At 42.9% G+C, this 19,196-nt stretch overlaps 1 protein-coding gene across 12 annotated transcripts in view; it reads right to left on the reverse strand.

Moving 5' to 3' along the window:
• TEX36 (testis expressed 36) overlaps positions 1-17,982 on the reverse strand; it is a 29,735-nt gene extending 11,753 nt beyond the window's left edge. For 7 of the 12 annotated variants that reach the window (XR_013334815.1, XR_013334817.1, XR_013334814.1 and 4 more), the window contains exons 1-4: positions 17,722-17,982; positions 13,196-13,327; positions 12,178-12,258; positions 6,418-6,666 (exon numbers count right to left, since the gene is read on the reverse strand). Coding sequence is in view for 5 of the 12 variants with exons in the window: in XM_077762888.1 (XP_077619014.1) it covers positions 6,418-6,666; positions 12,178-12,258; positions 13,196-13,327; positions 17,722-17,772 (513 nt within the window). In the remaining 7 variants the exon portion in view is untranslated. Of the gene's footprint in view, positions 1-4,726; positions 4,750-5,537; positions 5,695-6,417; positions 6,667-12,177; positions 12,259-13,195; positions 13,328-17,721 lie in introns of those variants that run through there. The other 5 variants (XR_013334819.1, XM_077762891.1, XM_077762893.1 and 2 more) reach the window with 4 other exon arrangements.
• Positions 17,983-19,196: the final 1,214 nt, after the last annotated feature.

Below are 19,196 nucleotides of genomic sequence, written 5' to 3' on the forward strand. Positions count from 1 at the left end.
TATGGTACCAGTTCTGTAGATTAAAAACAAAAAAATGTTATTGGGTGAAGCGTCCTTCAGTCTTGACCCACGGGACAGCAGCGATGTGTCCTGAACTTTGATCAGAGCTGCAGTTGATGGCTGAAATGCCGAGTGGACATTGTTCCGGGAGTGACTAGCTCATCAGCCGCCGCAGGAACAGCAAGCCACCGCATCTGAACCTGGTGCGCAGCCACCAGAACGGCGATGGCTTTGGCCAAAGTCAGCGACAAAATGTGCAAAACAAAGAGACGGCACAAGGCAGTCTTTAAAAATAGTCCTAAGTGTCAAAACAGACCAAATGAGAATGTGCTTCTCTGCCTAAAAATAGACAGTGTTTAAGAGCTGGCTTCATATAAGAAATCATCTTCTCTGCTCTTTTAACTCTCTCGTCTTTAAGGGTCTGAGATCTGATTTTTATAAATGAGAAAGCCAGTTGTTAGGCACATGCTTACAACATGCACATCTGAAACTCCCTGGTATCCTCAGTGTGACTCGGAAAGAGTATTACTAAGCCATCAGCTGTTCTTTTCGCGTCTAAGTCATTTCTAGGATGGCACAAGTCCAAGTCTCATTCGTTAAGACAGCAGAAATCTATAAACACCTGCATGTAATTGATTAGTAAGTTGGGGTTTCTTTACCTGGCTGTTTATTCCTCTGTTCAAAACAACGCACTAAAACAAAGAACCAACAATGGCAAGCCATTGACATTGTGCCAAGTTATTAGAGAGTTTTATTTCTGTAAAGTGGGCTTTGTATTTGGGGCGTCCACCTGAGGCCCTGAGGGCTCCCCTTCCATTAAAGCGCTTTGTCCTTTGTTCTCGGTTCACCGGATTGAGAACGAAAGGTGAGGTCGTTGGACAGTGGTATTTACATTTTATGTAGGAAACAAGTGAGAAAAGACTGGGTGTTTAAGGGCAAGTTATCTAACTTGTGTTTTTGTCGATGGTAAACATACCCCCCTATTCTTTAATCCCAAAGGGCAGAGGCTGATCTTCCCCTATCACCATGTGCCTCCTTTACCCAATTGCAGATTTGGTTCTGCAAATGTTTTTGGCGAGTTTGTGAATTTCATCCCTAGTACATTGAATTTGGGGTAACTCTTGTTGGAGATTGTTGGCATTTGGGCAGAGATAGGTGAGGCAAGGCAGGAGGGAGGCAAGTGAAGGTTTGTGAGGGCACCAGGGAGTAGGGGGTGGGGGGAGAGGAAATGGGAGGAAATTCACCCCACATCCGGCTCCTTGTCAACAGCATGGAGCCTGCTTGGGGTTTTCTGTCTCCCTCTCTCTCTATCTCTGCTCTTCCCCCAGCCCCTCAAAATAAATAAGTGCTTAAAATACACACACACACACACACACACAATTTTGTAGGAATCTATAGTTCTTTCAAAATAAATTTTTTAGGGGGTAATTACACATCCTTTTCAAACACATAGAACAGTTACAAAAATGGACCACGTTAAGCCACAACACTTTTAACCTTTACAGATCTTAATTACTGACCAGAATGCAAAAATTAATCAGTTAATAAAATATAGACAATGAAAAATAACAAAAGAATAAATGAAAAAAACATAGTTTTTTTTTTAAGTTTTTATTTATTTATTTTGAGAGAGAAAGCATGCTTGTATGTACGCAAGCAGGGGAGGGGCAGAGAAAAAGAGAATCCCAAGCAGGCTCAGAGCCTGACTTGGGCCTTGAGCTCAGGAACTGTGAGATCATGATCTGAGCCAAAATCAAGAGTCGAACGCTTAAGCAACAGAGCCACCCAGGTGCCCCACAGAAAATATACTTCTTAATAATTCTTGGATTAAAAAAGAAAATCACAATCTACTTTGAAATGGATAACTTTCCTGCTTTGTCGACGATTAATTGACTGTATAGTTGTGGGTTCATTTCTGGGTTTTCTATTCTGTTCCATTGATCTATGTGTCTGAGAGGCAAACCAAGAAACAGACTCTTAACTATAGAGAACAAAGTGGTGGTTATGGGGGGGGAGGTGAATAGGGGGGATGGTGGGAACAGAGGATGGAGACTAAGGAGAGCACTTGCTGTGATGAGCACAGGGATGTACGGAAGTGCTGAATCGCTGCATTGTATACCTGAAACTAATATGACACTCTATGTTAACTAACTGGAGTTTAAATAAAAACTTTTTTTTAAAGAGGGGGAAAAAGGTTAAAGAAATGATAAAAATAAAATGACCAATCAGTACATGAGCATGATGTGTCTACAAAGTGGCATTTGAAAGATCGCCTTGCTTATATTTACAAGAAAACAGGAAAGGCTGCAAATAATCGAGTTATGCTTTCACCTTGAGAAGCTAGGAAAAATAAAAATAAGCCCAAGAACAGAATACATAAACATGAAAGCATAAATTAGTGAGATCAAAAGCAAACAAGAGTAACAAAAATGTAGATTTGGTAAATAGAGCAAAGATGTGTGAATAACATTTAACATGTCAAAAGACAGGACATAACTTTAAAGCATGAAAGAGAATAACTGTATTAAATACCCCAAATTCAAAACTCCATATAAAACAGATGATTTCCTCTATAAATAATACTAAACCAAAATTAAATGGGGACCTCTGCCTGGCTTGGCCAGAGGGGTATGCAGCTCTTGATATTGGGGTCATGAGTTCGAGTCCCATATTGAGTGTAGAGATTACTAAAAAAAATAAATAAATAAACTTGTAAAAAAGTGACCAAAATTAGAGAAAAAGAAAAAAAAAGAAATAGAAGATACAGACTAATCTCCATAAAATACATTGAAAAGATGTTCAAAGATCCAAGTAAAAACTGTACCACTTCAGGAGGTTTAGTGGCAAATTCTAAAGATATTAGCAATTTATACAAGCAGTGTCAGGGCATCGTAAAAATAGATTTTAAAATCTTTTTAAATTGGCATATCGAATCCTCTATTGATCAAAAGAATAATACCTCATATCATAAACAACTACAGTTTGTCTCTAGGAATGCTAGAATGGATTAGAGAATCCATGAGTATACTTACTACATTCACAAATTAATAGAAAAAATTTATATGATCATCTCAATAGGTGCCAAAACATCATTTGCTAAAATGTCACCCCATATATTAACAATGAGAACTATAACAAACTTGGGGCACTTGGGTGGCTCAGTTGGTTAAGCATCCAACTCTTAATTTCAGTTCAGGTCATGATCTCATTCATGGTCATGAGATCGAGCCCCGCATTGGGCTCCGCACTGAGCCTGCTTGGGATTCTCTCTCCCTCCTCTCTATCTCAAAATGAATGAATAAATGAATGGACATTAAAAAAACTACAACAAGCTCTTAGAATTGTTTCATAGTCTCAAAGGAGGTCCTGAGCAAGGCACCTGGCATCCAGAAGCCGTTGAAGAGGAGATTCATACATTCTATGACATGAAAATACATGCAGAACTAAACATATAGTGCCTGCCACACCTGTACAAGGTGTTAACGATGGGGGAAACCTTGGTCGGGGAGGAAGTGGGGAAAGTGGGTGTATGGGAACTGCACACTTCCCATTCAATTTTCTTGTAAGCCTAAAGTCTATTAATTAAAAATATATACACTAACAAAGAGGGAATAACTAACAAACTAGATAAAACACTTGCAACACATTTGATATAGAAGCCTCGATATCTTAATATTTCAAGAAACCAGGGGTGCCTGGGTGGCTCAGGGAGTTAAGTGTCCTGGTTTGTGAGTTCAAGCCCTGCACCGGGCTGGCAGCGTGGAGCCTGCTTGGGATTCTCCCTCTCCTTCTCTCTCTGCCCCTCCACTGCTCACTCACTCCCTCTCTCTCTTTCAAAATAAATAAATAAAGTTAAAAAAAAATCATACAAATAATTGAAGAATAAGAACCAATAGAAAAATTAGTGAAAGATACAGAAAAATGTTCACAGCAAAAGAAACAAAAATGGCTTTTCAATAGCTACACACACACAATGAAAGAGACTCAAATTAAAATATGATACCATTTTATAGCTAACAAATGAGTAAATATTTAAAAAATTGATACTTCAAGGTTGTGGGAAAACAGAGGTGCCCATATCTTGTATCTTGTTAGTGAAGTTGTAAGCTGGAGCATAGCTCCTTTTAGGAAATTTGATCTTAAAATTTTTTAAGTGTAATGTAAACTTGGGGCGCCTGGGTGGCTCAGTCGGTTGGGCGTCCAATTTCAACTCAGGTCATGATCTCACAGTCTGCTAGTTCGAGCCCCGTGTCGGGCTCTGTGCTGACAGTTTGGAGCCTTGAGCCTGCTTTGGATTCTGTGTCTCCCTCTTGCTCTTTCTCTCTACCCCTCCCCCACTCATGCTCTGTCTCTGTGTCTCAAAAATGAATAAACATTTAAAAAATTAAATGTGGGGCGCCTGGGTGGCTCAGTCGGTTAAGCGTCCGACTTCGGCTCATGTCATGATCTCACGGTTCGTGGGCTCGAGCCCTGTGTCGGGCTCTGTGCTGACAGCTAGCTCAGAGCCTAGAGCCTGCTTCAGATTCTGTATCTCTCTCTCTGCCCCTCCCCTGCTCATGCTGTCTCTCTCTCTCAGAAATAAATTTTTAAAAAACATTAAAAATTTTTTTAAATAATAAAATTTTAAAAATTAAGTGTTAATGTAAACTAAAATTTAAAATCCACATATTCTTTGGTTGAACAAGTTTATTTTTATGAGTTTTGCCATGGTAGATGCTCATAGATGGATGCAAATATTTATCTATAAAGCTGTTTATAGGAGGAAAAGACAGAACAATTACATAAATGCCCATCAAAAGACTCCAGGACCATGGCACACCCATGTAGTGAAATACTGTGAAACCATGTTTTTTTTTCTTAAATAGTTTATTGTCAAATTGGTTTTCATATAACACCCAGTACTCATCCCAACAAGTGCCCTCCTCCATGCCCATCACCCCCCTTCCCCTCCTTCCCACCCCNTAAGTTCCTCCTAATCCTCCCATACGTGCAAACATGTATATGGTAGCTGTCCTCTGCCTGACTTGAGATCGAGCCCGGCATCGGGCTCTGCACGGGCAGCTCAGAGCCCGCTCCTCCCCGACTCGCTATCTCTTGCTCTCTCTCTCTCAAATAAAAGAACATTTAAAAAAGAGAAAAAAAAACCAATATCTAAAAGAGAATTTGATGGGGGAGAGACAAATGCAGGTACCATTGCTAGGAGTTAATTGGTCCAGTCTCTTAAGGTAATTTGGGAGTACTTATTAAAACCTAACGCCAGCACTGACAGGGGAACTCTGCAGATATTACCCCAGAGATGCATAAACTCATGCACCCCAAAAGGTTGTTCAGAATGTTCACATAGCACCAGACCTGACAGCAAAAAAGTAAAAGCAATTCAAATGCTCGTCAATAAGGCAATTTCTAAAAGCACAGTACACTCATATTGGGGATAATACAGTGCAGGAGTTTTAAAAGCAAATCGGTCCATTCATACTGACATACCAAGAACTCCCAAGATGCGTTGTTAAATATCAAAAGAAAGTTATAGAGCATCATGCGCTGTATAACAGTTTATGTTCAAAATGTGTATGTAGTTATACATTGTAAGTGCAGAGAATAAAAACAAATGATTAACTTACTTCCAGGGACAGGACAAGGATTGGAGATGGGATGAAATCAAGGGGGACTTCTGCTTCCTCTGTGTTGTTTAAACTTTCAAAAGAGAAATGTAATCGTATATTAATTACATAATTTTTAAAACTTCACCCCAAGTTAATGCGGCCATTTTAAAGTTCATTTAAAAACATTTTTGTTTCAGGGGCGCCTGGGTGGCTTAGTCGGTTAAGCGTCCGACTTTCGCTTAGGTCATGATCTCGCGGTTCGTGGGTTCGAGCCCCGCGTCGGGCTCTGTGCCGACTGCCAGCTCGGAGCCTGGAACTTGTTTCAGTCTGTGACTCCCTCTCTCTCTGACCCTCCCCGGCTCACACTGTCTCTCTCTCGTAGAAATAAATAAAACATTTAAGAAAAAATTTTTTTGTTTAATATACTTTCATTTAAAATGTGTATATCTTGGGGCGCCTGGGTGGCTTAGTCGGTGAAGCGTCNAAGGTGTATATCTTCACAGATCTTTATTTTATACTTGCTTGAGTGTTTTTCAACCTTATTAAAAAACAGAAATATTTTAAAGGTGGGGAGTGATAACATAATGTGTAGCTTTTCTAGTTTCTCAATCTAAGGACTTTACTCTCCGTTTATTGCTGCAAGAGTACGTCACCTCAGCATAAGGCATGTACAGTCTCTAACCTCCAACTTAAATCCTATTTCAACTAGTGGTGCTGGGCCAGTGCAACACCAATTTACAAAACCCATCAACAATCTTCTGCAAGGATTAGGGCTCCCGTGAAGAATGAACCGTTTGTCAATAGTGAAACTTACCTTTGGATTCTTTTTCAAAAACTCTGTATAGCTTCTCTGAGGAATAAATTTAAAAGAGTTCCATATCTCATTATAATGTCTTGGGAAGCGTCTGAAAATTGGGACCACCACGATTTCTTGACAGACGTAAGATATTTGGTTATTTGAAAAGCCATCAAGACAAGTCGGGACATAGTCACATGCCCACAGGTTGAAATTTCTTGACACCTGTTGCCTTTTCTCTGGGGAGATCTTCCTACGTCCCAGGCCCTGGAGAAAAATTATAAGATTAGGAGAAAAATATCTAAGGTCACAGAGTTCTGAGGTCTTTTACAAAACCAGCTACATGAAGTCCTATGTCTGGATGCACAATATGGCAACCGCTTCATGAGGTATCTTTACCGGCCTATAAACCAGCACTCAAAGCATGCTGGTGGTGTTTCATGATCGTTCTTGTAACCTCCCACTCCCACCAAGGGGTCAGGTCTTCTAGAGATATAGAGGGCAGAACCAGAGAGAGACTACGGCTGAAAATAGCCTATTAGGCAGCCTAGACTCCCAGGCACCCTGGGCAGGTTCTCTGCACCCAGGGTGGCACCTCCGTGAGTCGGCCTCTGGCTGTACCCCAGCGTTCAATGGGGTAGATGGTTCTCACTCCGAGCAAGGCCGAATTCTCTCCCACGCAGGAAGCAACACCTGTGGGGCTCTACCCACAGGATTCCTCATCAACTCTCAGGACCTCACATGTGAACCTGAGAATTACTCTGTATTCAGAATTGTGCTTTTGATCCGATCCATAAGTAGGAGAAAACACCGTGCTTAGACAAAAGACTAGAAGGAAATAGACATAACGATTATCCAGATTTTACATTGTAGATCATTGTAGATCCATGATGGCGCCACATCGATAAATAAACGGGAAGTTGAAAAACTCGCAAGTCAAGGATCCTCTGTAGCAAAGTGAGTGTGTTGTTTCATAAGGTCCAGTAGCACTCAGAGTGACAGCAGGTGGCACACTTAAATTAGGGTAACTTGAAGAGAGTTCGGTAAAGGGCCTATCTGCGGAGAATCTCACAGGAACAGTGTAGAGGTTCCAGGTCCAGGGGTGGAGGAGGAATGTAGTCCCCATCGATGGGTCCCTGGCGCCAGGGCAGAGAGAACAGGAGACACTGGTTCTAGAGACAGGAAGGGAAGACACTGCCCAAGCGCCTTTCTAACAACATCCCTACAGATAGTCCAGGAAAAAAATAATGAAATAAAAGAAAAGGAAGAGACGAATGAATTGGGGAAAGACATACAAGGAAAGCAACAAGGAAAGCTTGCAAATAAGTCTAAATACTTGCTGGGAATAACAACGGGAGCCCTAGTCCTTCCAGAAGATTGTTGATGACTCAGTTAAGCATCCGACTCTTGATCTCGGCTCAGGCCATGATCTCACGGTTGGTGAGTTCAAGCCCCATGTCCGACTCTGCGCTGGCAGCACCGAGCCTACTTGAGATCCTCTCTCCCCACCCCTCTCTCCGGCCCTTCCCTGCTCTCTCTCTAAAAAATAAAAAAATGAAAAAAAAAATGAAAAATGAAAGAAAAGTTGAAAGTCTAAATACTTGCTGATAACTATGAAATACATTGAAACTTCAGGTAAGAATTTCTTCTTCCACAAAAAGGAAGAAATGGAGGAGAGAGGAGGTGGGGAAGGAGAGAAACAAATCTGGAACTGAAGTTTGCAGGATTTCAACTTGACAGCTTTGAACCCCAAGAGGTACCACTGAACATTATCCATGAAAATAGCACCTCCATGAGTTGGGACAGCACACGTTGGCCACCAAAGTGAGGAAGGTCAGTACGCTGAAGAACTTGCCATATCCTTGGGGGCTAGGGGGTGGAGGGTAACTATAGGTATTACATTTTATAGTCATAGGGTGATATAATATCAGTGTAAATCTTAAATATTTATACTTAAGGGCAACCACTGGTAGACAATAGAAGTCAGCATGAGCAAATAAATTCAATCTAGCTAAGTAAGGAGAGGGGGAAATAAGAAGAAACAAGGTGCAAACATGGTAAATAGGAAACATACAATGAAGCAAATAAAACCCAAAACAGAAATGATCATAACAATGTGAATGGATGGAATCCTTATACAAAGAAAAATGACTCTTAGATTTTTTTAAAAAATTGTCTATGCTATTTATAACTTAAAAAAATACAAAATTACTAAAAAGTATAAAAACAAAGAAATAGGGGCGCCCGGGTGGCTTAGTTGGTTAAGCTTCCGACTTTCGCTCGGGTCATGATCTCGCGGTTCGTGGGTTCGAGCCCCGCGTCGGGCTCTGNCAAGAGGTACCACTGAACATTATCCATGAAAATAGCACCTCCATGAGTTGTGACAGCACACGTTGGCCACCAAAGTGAGGAAGGTCAGTACGCTGAAGAACTTGCCATATCCTTGGGGGCTAGGGGGTGGAGGGTAACTATAGGTATTACATTTTATAGTCATAGGGTAATATAATATCAATGTAAATCTTAAATATTTATACTTAAGGGCAACCACTGGTAGACAATAGAAGTCAGCATGAGCAAATAAATTCAATCTAGCTAAGTAAGGAGAGGGGGAAATAAGAAGAAACAAGGTGCAAACATGGTAAATAGGAAACATACAATGAAGCAAATAAAACCCAAAACAGAAATGATCATAACAATGTGATTGGATGGAATCCTTATACAAAGAAAAATGACTCTTAGATTTTTTAAAAAAATGGTCTATGCTATTTATAACTTAAAAAAATACAAAATGACTAAAAAGTATAAAAACAAAGAAATAAACCATAATATAAGTAACAAATGTTAGTCATAGAAAAGTAATACTGACAAAGCTAAATTGCAATTTAGAATTCATGGCTAAAAACACAAAAGTATGTAAAGAGAGATACCTCATACTGATAAATAATAAAAGCCACCAAGAAAAGAAAATATTCATGAGTTTTTATGCAGAAAAATATACTAAACTATATAAAATAGAAAGAATTAGATAAGGCTAAAAGAATTTAGGAACTCAAGAATAATCTTAGAAGGAAAAATTGACAGATCAAGGCAAAAATTAAGAAAATATCATGAAGGAATTGAATAACATAATTAACAGTCTTTAATAAAGTAAAGAACTTTGAAACTAACTTTGTTAACACCCCTGAAACACTTGTTAAAATTAATCGTGTACAAGATAATAAAGATAAACTCTATAATTCAAAATTCATATCTATAAAACTTACATAACCTATAGAACTAGATATTGGCAATAAAAGATGATCTGAGAAAATTCTAACTGTGTAGAAAATTCAAAACATTCTTCTAAATTATTTTTAGAATCAAAAATTACATCACAGACTATTTGGGAGCAAATAATAACAAAACTCTAGTTTAAAAAATGTTTAGATGTAGCCAAAGCAATAATCTAAGGAATATTCATAGTTTTAGTACGTAGTTAGTAGTTTACTAACAGAGACAGTTGCAAGTATGTGAATGAAACATGCAACCAAAAAAGATATAAAAGATCAGCAAAATATGAGTACTTTAGGAGACGTTATACCAATAAATTTGAAAACAAATAAATACATTTTAGGCACATCTACTCAAGAAGAAATAGAAAGTTTAGGAGTGCCTGGCTGGCTCAGTTTGTGGAGTGGGTGACTCTTGACATCAGGGTTATGAGTTCAAGCCCCACATTGGGTGTAGAGATTACTTTAAAATAAAATCTTAATAAGGCACCTGGGTGGCTCAGTCACTTGATCACCTGGCTCTGGATTTTGGCTCAGGTCATGATCTCACAGTCATTAGAGGTTGTGAGATTGAATCAGAGATTCTCTCCCTCTCCCCTGCCACTCCCCTACTCACATGCTCTCTAAATATATAAATAAACCCTTAAAACTTTTTTAAAAAGAAAAATAGAAAGTTTGAATAGGTTAATAATGGAGAAATTAAAAAAGTAAAACAGCACAAAAAAAAAACCAAAACAAAAACTCTAATAAAGTTTCAAACTCAAATAATTTTATGGGCAAGTTCTACCTAAATCTCATTAAACTGAAATTCCACACTTTATATAAACCATTCCAGAATGTAGAGAAAGTTGGAAAGCTTCCAGTGTTTTCTATGAGACTAACATAGCTCTGATAAAATACGTGTGGTACAACCCTGTTTATATCATTAACAAGATATACACTTATATGTGTATATTTGCATGTGAATTGCAAAAAAAAAAAATCACATTTTGCCCCCCAAACCCGTATCTGGGAGTCATCAAGGTAGGGTTGTGACGATGGAAAGTAAGAGTGCAAATTTTTAAGAAAATGTATTTAATTCTGTGTTCTTTGAAAGTTGTAAAGGACATATGTTACTTTGATAATTTAAAAAACGATGTTAAACATTCCATTTAGAGAAACTTGCAGAGTGGATATTCTCATTCTGTGCTCAACACTCTGCCTGGGAAAACCAGATTTTTTTTAGGTTAAACTACTTCAATTTAGCTTCAAGATGGTAGCCTGGAGGAAAGAGTAACTTCGGGCAAGCTTTTTAGTATCACTGCTCTTGGGTTCCTCATCTCTAAATTGGGGATGATGAGAATAATTAGCCAGCAGTGTTGTCGTGAGGATTAAATGAGACAGTAGGAGATGCTAGCACACGACAAATGCTTTACAAATGATGGGTATTAGTAACATCATCATTGTCATCGTCATCATCATCATCATCATCATCATAGACTTTCAGATTTGGTAAGGATTCTCAGAGATCACCTGATCCAACCCTCTACCTCAGATACATTAACCTTCCCCTGTCTAGTTTGACAGCCCCTGGCCACAGAGCACTGCCAGCGTGGGTCTTCCAAACTGAGAGGTACCACAAGTATAATACAAACTGGATTTTATTTTATTTTTTATTTTCTATTTTTTTAATGCTTATTTATTTTTGAGAAACAGAGGGACAAAGCATGAGCAGGGGAAGGGCAGAGAGAGAGGAAGACACAGAATCTGAAGCAGGCTCCAGGCTCTGAGCTGGCAGCACAGAGCCCGATGCGAGGCTCGAACTCACAAACCACGAGATCATGACCTGAGCCAAAGTCGGCCGCTTAACCGACTGAGCCACCCGGGCGCCCCATGAATTGGATTTTAAAGACTTAGTTGGGGGAATGTAAAATATCTCATTAGTAATGTGTCTATTGATTACACGTTGAATTGATAATTCGGGGAATTATTGGATTAAATAAAATACATTATTAAAATGAATTTCACCTCTTTTTACTTCATGTGGGGACTAGAAAATTTCAAATCGCACATGCAGCTCATGATATGTATTTCCATGGCACAGCGCTGTGTTAACCACCACAAGTGCTATCGGACTGCTTTCTCCACTGAGGGTAACTCACCACCTCTGGGCAAGAGACAACTCCACCCACTGGGAAGCCCTTTGTACTTTGTAAGCTCACCTCCCTCTGACCTGTCCTTGTGGGGCTTGGTTCTGTCCACATAGGAAACCCCTCTTTCCCATGAAAGCTCGTGCCTCAAAGAATGAGGCAGTTCATACTTTGAGAAGGACGAAGTACACAGAAACATAGGCAGAAGGCTGGTGCGGACTTTGAAAGCTGCGTGGAACTTTGAGAGCCACTTCCATTTTTTAAACCTGCTATGAGATGTGGATTTTGACCTTGTTCCAATTTGGGGGAAAGTCCTCCAGCATCACGTGCCTCCCAGAGGCGCTCCCAGTTTTACTAGTAATTTGGAGGGCAATACTCACAGAGTCAAGGTAGCATCCAGAGCTCTGAAAGCTGTAGCGATTGTCGTGTACAGAGAAGGGGAAGTTGTTGTCCACTGCTTGCTGGAAGAGATTGGGGAAGAGTTGAAAAGACACACGTCAGAACCCCAATGCGCTTTCAGGGCCCTCGGACGCAATTAAACCCATCACGGGAGAGGAGCTAATGGCACAGGACAGTGAGGTCATAGGTGCGTGTCAACTCAAGGCTTTAAAACTCAACCTTGTGGGTGCCTGGGGACTCAGTCGGTTAAGTGTCTGACTTCGGCTCGGGTCATGATCTCATGGTTCGTGGGTTCGAGCCCCGCATCGGGCCCTGTGCTGACAGCTGGCTCAGAGCCTGGAGCCTGTTTCAGAATCTGTGTCTCCCTCTCTCTCTGACCCTCCCCTGCTCACGCTGTCTCTCTCAGAAATAAATGAAACATTTAAAAAAATTAAAAAAAAAAAAACTCAACCTTGGTGACCTTGTGGAAAATCATAGAAATTCTCTTTCAAAACACCTTCTTTGGAGGCACAGAAGGAAAAGTGTATAGGCTCATGGAATTAAAAGCTGGAAAGGGACTTTTGAGGCCATCAAGACCAAACTTCTTCATCTGACCCATAAGGATCCTGGCCCAGGTTGGCAGCATCCATGAGCTAAGGGTGAAGTCTACCCTCGCTTCTCCCCGAGGCCACTTCGTGCCCCTGAAGTTGCTCGTGAACGGGCCAGGGAGGCAGAATGTGCATGTTAATGATCTGTGCGCTGTAACCAAAGGTGATGTTTTCCTGTTCACAGATGAGCTTAACTGGATTGTCTGGACCAGCAGGTGGTTCCTTCTGGGGAGTGTTTGAGGTGTCACGGTGACCAGAACAGGAGCTGGGATGCTACCAGCATGTAAGGACCCGAAGATGACAAAAGAGTAGTTCTTTCCAAGGACAAATTGACCGGCCAGAAATGCCAGTGGTGCAGCCCCGTTGGAGATCCATGGGGACGTGTGACCCGGGGCCAGCGCTCTGGACTCACCTTCTCTCGAACCTTGTAGATGGGTGGTAGCTTCCCCTCCACTTGCCGAGACAAACGTGGACTGTGGGGTTCTTTTAACATCGCACTGGTGATGGATTCTGGTGTCTTTTGCGTGAGTCCAATCTGAGGGAACTAGAAAACCAGCACACGCCCTGATTAAAACCAGATGCATCTGAACCTCAGAGCCAAGCATCGGGGCTTCCTCTGTAACGTGATTAAAATGCAATTTGGGTGCTTCTGGTGTGCGCTGGAAATGGCATAATTTTCATAATTTGCAAGTATTCTTTCCAAGACCAAAAAAATATTGTCATGGCCCAAGGCCATCACTGCCGGCTGTTTCAAGTTACGGGGGCCGCGCCTGCCGTGTGGAGCCTGGAAATGTTCCTGTGGCCTGGCGAGGAGGGCGTGGCTTTGTGCTCAGAGAAGATAGAAGTGTGTTGAGCTCTTCCTTCCCGTCAGGGAGCTCCCCGTACCGGGACTAAGGGTCTAGCCCAAGTTCATGGGATGAGCCAGCCTCCTGCAGGTAGGGGGTGGAGGAAAACACAGCTGACTCTCCACTGAGAAGGCAGAATGGTAGAGGGTAGAAGGAAAAACTAAGGGATAGGATACAAAGCAAAATATTAATAATAATAATCGATTATCTGGGGAGGCTGTTGGCATCTCCCTATGGACAGGAGGAAAGGAAACAGGACCGGGCAGAGGGAAGAGGTCCCAAGAAAGGCTTTGATCCACCCCACGGAGAACTCTGGGCATGTGCTGGCCTCTCAGAATCATCCTGAGTTAGGGAGAGGCGACTGGGTCTTTCTGTACGCTCATTGATCAGTCACCAGGTATGGGTTGATCTAGGCAGAGGGGGTGATTTTGAGGAGGCGGCTCTCTTCAGCCAGGGGTTATCCCTAGGGTTAGGGCACCGAGGCCGTCCGACAAAGAGAGGAAGCATCATGTGGTGGTTGGGTCACAGACTGTGGATTCAAAGTTCCTAAATCCAATCCTGGCTCTCTCTCCTATGGGGACAGCCTTATGCAAGAGACTTCGCTTTTCTAAAGCTCCACTTTCTTTGTCTGGAAAATTGGGATAACGATACTTATTTGACAGCGTGGATGTGACGAAAAGAGAATGTGCCTGCCCCGGAGAGCACTCCATACCTGTTAGCAGGGTGTAGTTTTGCTCATAGCTGTCCCCTCCTTGGATCCCCAAACCCACCGCCACGCCTCAGGCCAGGCCTCCTTCCTTTCTCCTGGATCACAAGGGACCTGGCCAGCAGGGCTCTCCTCCCCCATTCCTGCTCACGTCACAGCGGAACTGGACACCCTCGTGGCTCCTGTTCACTGCCTGCACGAGTGTGTTCAGTACATTACTGTTTGTGTAAAAAGGCGGGAGGTTATGTCCTGCATGTTGGATACTCGGTGGGCTGTTCTCCGCAGTAGCGAGAAGCAATGGGCTGGGTGACACCCAGCCGCTGAGTGCCTTTTAAAAACAGTGCTGAGTTGGGCGGGGGAGGGGGGAGGGAGGTGCAATAGAAGCAGAATGAGATCCATGAGCCAACACCATTTATGTGAATAAATAATCCGTGCACACAAGACAACAACGCCTAACTTACAGGACTCATCCGAATCAAAGAACTCTCAGGAAATACTTTTGAATGAAGGCATGTGGAATGAGGAGAGATGGGGGTCAGAGCAGCACAGGCCGGGGCCCAGGCAGCCAGGGCTCAGGANAGGAAGCATGACTTTCCTTCCCCTCTTATGTTCCACTGTTTACACAGTTCTTAACTAAGTGCACCCATTACATTCTCTTTTCTTTCACAGCAAACAACAAAAAACTGTATTTGTTTCTGATTACAGTTGTAATCCGTACTCACGGTTTTAAAAAACGTGCACATAAAAACTTAAGGAAATCAAATTCCCCCGAACTCACCGGTGACCCTCTTTTGGGCGCATCCCGGTATACGCACGTACAGCCATGGATGTGTCTATGTGTATAAGTTTGCACACCTAGGATCACATTATACATGTGGTTTCTAAACGTCATGAACGCCTACTTATTGGGCAGTAACTTTGGGTTCCTTTCTCCTTCCCCTCGCCTCACCCCACAGCACCATAGCCACGGCTGCCTGCTCAGACACAGACACGGCCACCTGCAGAGGGGGCCTTCCATCGCTTTACAAACCCTGGACCTTGAGGTACATCCTGTTCTGCTCTTTGCCTTCCACTTAACAAGATACCCTAGACATCTCCCGGACTCAACCTATAGGTTTCTACCTCATTCTGCTATCTTTTTTAATGTTTTAAAACAATTATTTTTCCAAAGTACATATAAATAATACAAAGGGCCTCCAGACTCGTGACCTTTTCTTTTCGCCCTTCCTCGGGTCTGGCTGTGATAACATTCCTGTCCAGGCAGCTATGGAAAATCGGGGGCAGGGGGTGGGAGTTTTTCTACCATCAGGAACCATCCCTCTCACCAGCTAAGTGACAACTGACTTGAGTTCATTTGTATTCCGGAAGTCTATGGACTAAATCACTGGGGGGGGAAAGGCTCTAGCATTTTAATTTCACTCTTTTAAAATATATATTGAATGGCGATAACATGATAGTTGTGACATAAACCCTTCTGTTAGATATTGTAACCATGAAATAGAGCTTTTTAACTAGCTGGCGGTGAGATTCGTGCTGCATTCAATCACACAGCGACTGCAATATTAAACAGGAAGGTGAAAGCGTATGGAAAAAGCCTCTCCTACCCGGCAACAGCCAGATTGCAACCAGCAAGGTCAACTGCAAAATGACTGTCACCTCTAATGTGGCAGTTACTGTCCTCCCAAATGGGCAGCTGCTGAGTCAAAGCCAACAGTTGCTTTAATTTTCCCAACTCATCTGCAAGTCACTTTGGGAAACTTCGTGATCAGCACTATTCTTTTTATGCTCTTGGGTGCCGGCAGCGGAAGGGACCCACACCACGTGCGCAAGTCAGACTTTGGAAAGTGACGCCTCTTCACCTGAAATCGGGCTCTGGGAAGTTGTGGGATCGCAAGACTTGCTTTCTCGCATATAACAGAACCCTGACTTTGAGGTGGTGATATGACTGCTTAGAAAATGCCTCCCCAAACTCCCGTGCAATGAAATCAGCCATGTGACCCAAAGAGATGAAAACAGAGGTCTGCAGGGTGGCGCCCCGGGGATAGCTCTGTTCTCCCCCCACAAAAGGACAGACTTAGCAGACAGGTGCCTGCTATCATTTTGTTCCTTGACCGTCCCCCCTCACTTACCCGCCTGAGTTGAACAGCCACACACCAAGGATGACAGAACAGAGGACCGAAAAGAACAGATGACCCCCCACGAGCATCTGTACCAGCCCTGAGCTGCCATCTTCTGGATTTATTGTTGCTCAAAAAACACAAACCCTTACTGGGTTAAGACACTGTAGTCAGCTTTGTATGATACCCAGTCAAACACAGTCCTCACTGGTACCGTAGGTGATAGAAAGAGGGGAAGCTAGTCTGAGAAACGTGTATTTTTCTCTTCAACACTGATTGGTGTTATGTAGTTCACACTATTTCCCATTTTACTTTGGCTGCCAGGAATCTCTGTGTCAAATCTGATGATATTATATAAATAGCTGTCATGTAGGCCATATGGCCTGTGTTATGTATTTTCCCAGTCTCAGCCTCTTATTCTAAAATATATTCAAACTATATCTAAAGCTTTATTTTTTTATACTTTCCTATTTTATTTTGAATATTTTCCATATATTACGGTAAATCTTTGAGGAATGAAGCAGGGTATATAAAGAAGAAAAAATATATGTATATTATTTTATATTATAATATTATGTATATTAATATATAATAGTTAACAAGTAATGAATGGTTACTCTGTTTCCATGCATCATACTAACCACTCTGAATTGTGTCATCAATCCACACAATGACCCTCTAACCTTGGTGTATACTATGATCCCATGTAACAGACAAAGAAACTGATTTAGAAGGACTAAGCTGCTTAGCCAAGCTCACACCCAAGTGGGTAAGTCAGTTTTTTAAAGTCTTCAGACTGAAACGTTCCAAGGCATTTTCCATTTTTCTTTTTCCTTTTAAACAAACAAAAAGTGTTAACTTTTCTATGTATTACTGCCCTGATGCACCGGTAAATAAAAAAAACTAAGACTCCCGCCCCTACGGAGTCTGTATTCTAGAAGGGAAGAGAAACAGCATGCGTGATGTAGTAGATTATATAGCATTTTACAAGATAGATGTTATGGAAGAAGGAAAAAGCACGCAGCAGTGACTGCCTAAGGGACGCTCGCAAGTGTGCTGAGTGTTTTATATACAAGATTTCTTGCATTCAATCCTTGCGAGAATGCTCTGAGAGTCCCATTTCACAGAGTGAAGGAACTGAGGCTAGGTGAGGTGATTCCTCAAGAGGGATGCCGCAAGAAGTAGCAGAAGCGGGATCTAGACCCACTTCTGTGAGCTTGACCACACCCACGTGACCTGAGAAAGGCCAGAGAGCCGCCGTCTTTCTTACCCATCTTCCGTCCTTGTCTAAAGGTGGGTTGAAGCGTCTCCCTTTGACCATTTTCTGCAGGAAGCGGAAGGTGGCTGAGGCTGGCTCCCTCACCTCCCCATTGCCTTGTAAACTCTCTGCATCCGGGAGACTCCCCTCTTCCTTGTTCCTGACCTTCAGCCTCTACCGGAAGGGGAGGCCCAGGGGTACCCACTGTTGCCATAGAATTCCAACTCCCCTGTCACAAAGGGGGAGGGCTGCGGGTCTTCTAGGCCCTCTGAGGGTTCCTGCACAGGCTCCCTGCAGCTGCCCCGACCTGGCCCCCGCTCAGGAAGCCCCATTGCTGGGTCACACAAGTGAGGACAAGACAGCCTTGAGATAAAGGCAAAATCTGTACCCTCTAAATCCTTGAACTGATGATTTTGAGTTGAATGCCCCCCTGGTAACCATCTATTCTGCCGCCGGCCTCCCCCCATGTCCCAGCTCAGACCCTCCGTCCGGAAGACACCCACCATGTGCTCACCTTACCGCACACCCCCGAGGCCACGAGGAGGCAACAATCATGACCTGCCAGGTGCTGTGCCGAACTGAATACTTTTTCGTGTTTTTATCTTATTCTCCACGACAACCTTTGGCACTTACAAATGAGGAAGACGAGGGTCACGCAGAGAATGGACCAGGCGCTGGGTCACGGGACAGCTCCAGAGCTCACGAGCCTTCCAGAGGGCCATCTGCCCGCCCCCCAACAAGTTGCAAAGGCTGCTCCTGAAAGCTGGACTTTCTCTCCAAGACTGGACATGCAAGTCTGCTTCTCTCCTACTCAGCAGTGTGATTTCTGCTTCCTTCTCTCTTTCTTTCTCCCTTTCTTTCCTTCTTTCCTTCCTCTCTTTCCTTCTTTCTTTCTTCCCTTCCTTCCTTTCCTCCTGTCCTTCTCTCTTTCCCTTTCTCTTCCTTCCTTCCTTCCTTTCTTTCTGTCTTTCCTTCCTTCCTTCCTTCCTTCCTTCCTTCCTTTCTCCCTTTCTTTCTTTTTTTTTTAACGCTCTGTCTTGCCAATTCTCTTGGCTATTCCATGAAATCATAAGAGGAAACATCTGTAGGAGACTGTCCAACACTGTCTTTTGCTAACGAATCATGTGTCCTCATCGCCTAATCACCAACCTAGGTATTCACACAAGACTTTCCGTGTCAGTGACATGGGACCTCTCCCCTCACCAGCACTGGTGGCCCAGAGAGGTGGGCTCCTGATGTGACATCTGGGGTGGCACACGGTCCTCTTGCAGCCGTGAGGCTGAAGCCATGCAGGGGAAAAGATGAAGGACAGCATCCCTATGTGCCGGGGAGCCAATGTCCCAGCTCCAGACAGATGGCCCTGCTGCGTGGGGGACAGGAAGGCTGCCGCCTGCTACCAGCTGACAGTCCCGGAGGCGAAGCTCTTCTCGCCACTCTGCTGCTGTCCTCCTGTGGCCCAGAGGTGGCTCCTGTGCTCCACGCAGCAG

Source organism: Crocuta crocuta, unplaced genomic scaffold (genome assembly GCF_008692635.1).
Source record: "Crocuta crocuta isolate KB4526 unplaced genomic scaffold, BGI_CrCroc_1.0 scaffold466, whole genome shotgun sequence".
NCBI classification, from domain to species: domain Eukaryota; kingdom Metazoa; phylum Chordata; class Mammalia; order Carnivora; family Hyaenidae; genus Crocuta; species Crocuta crocuta.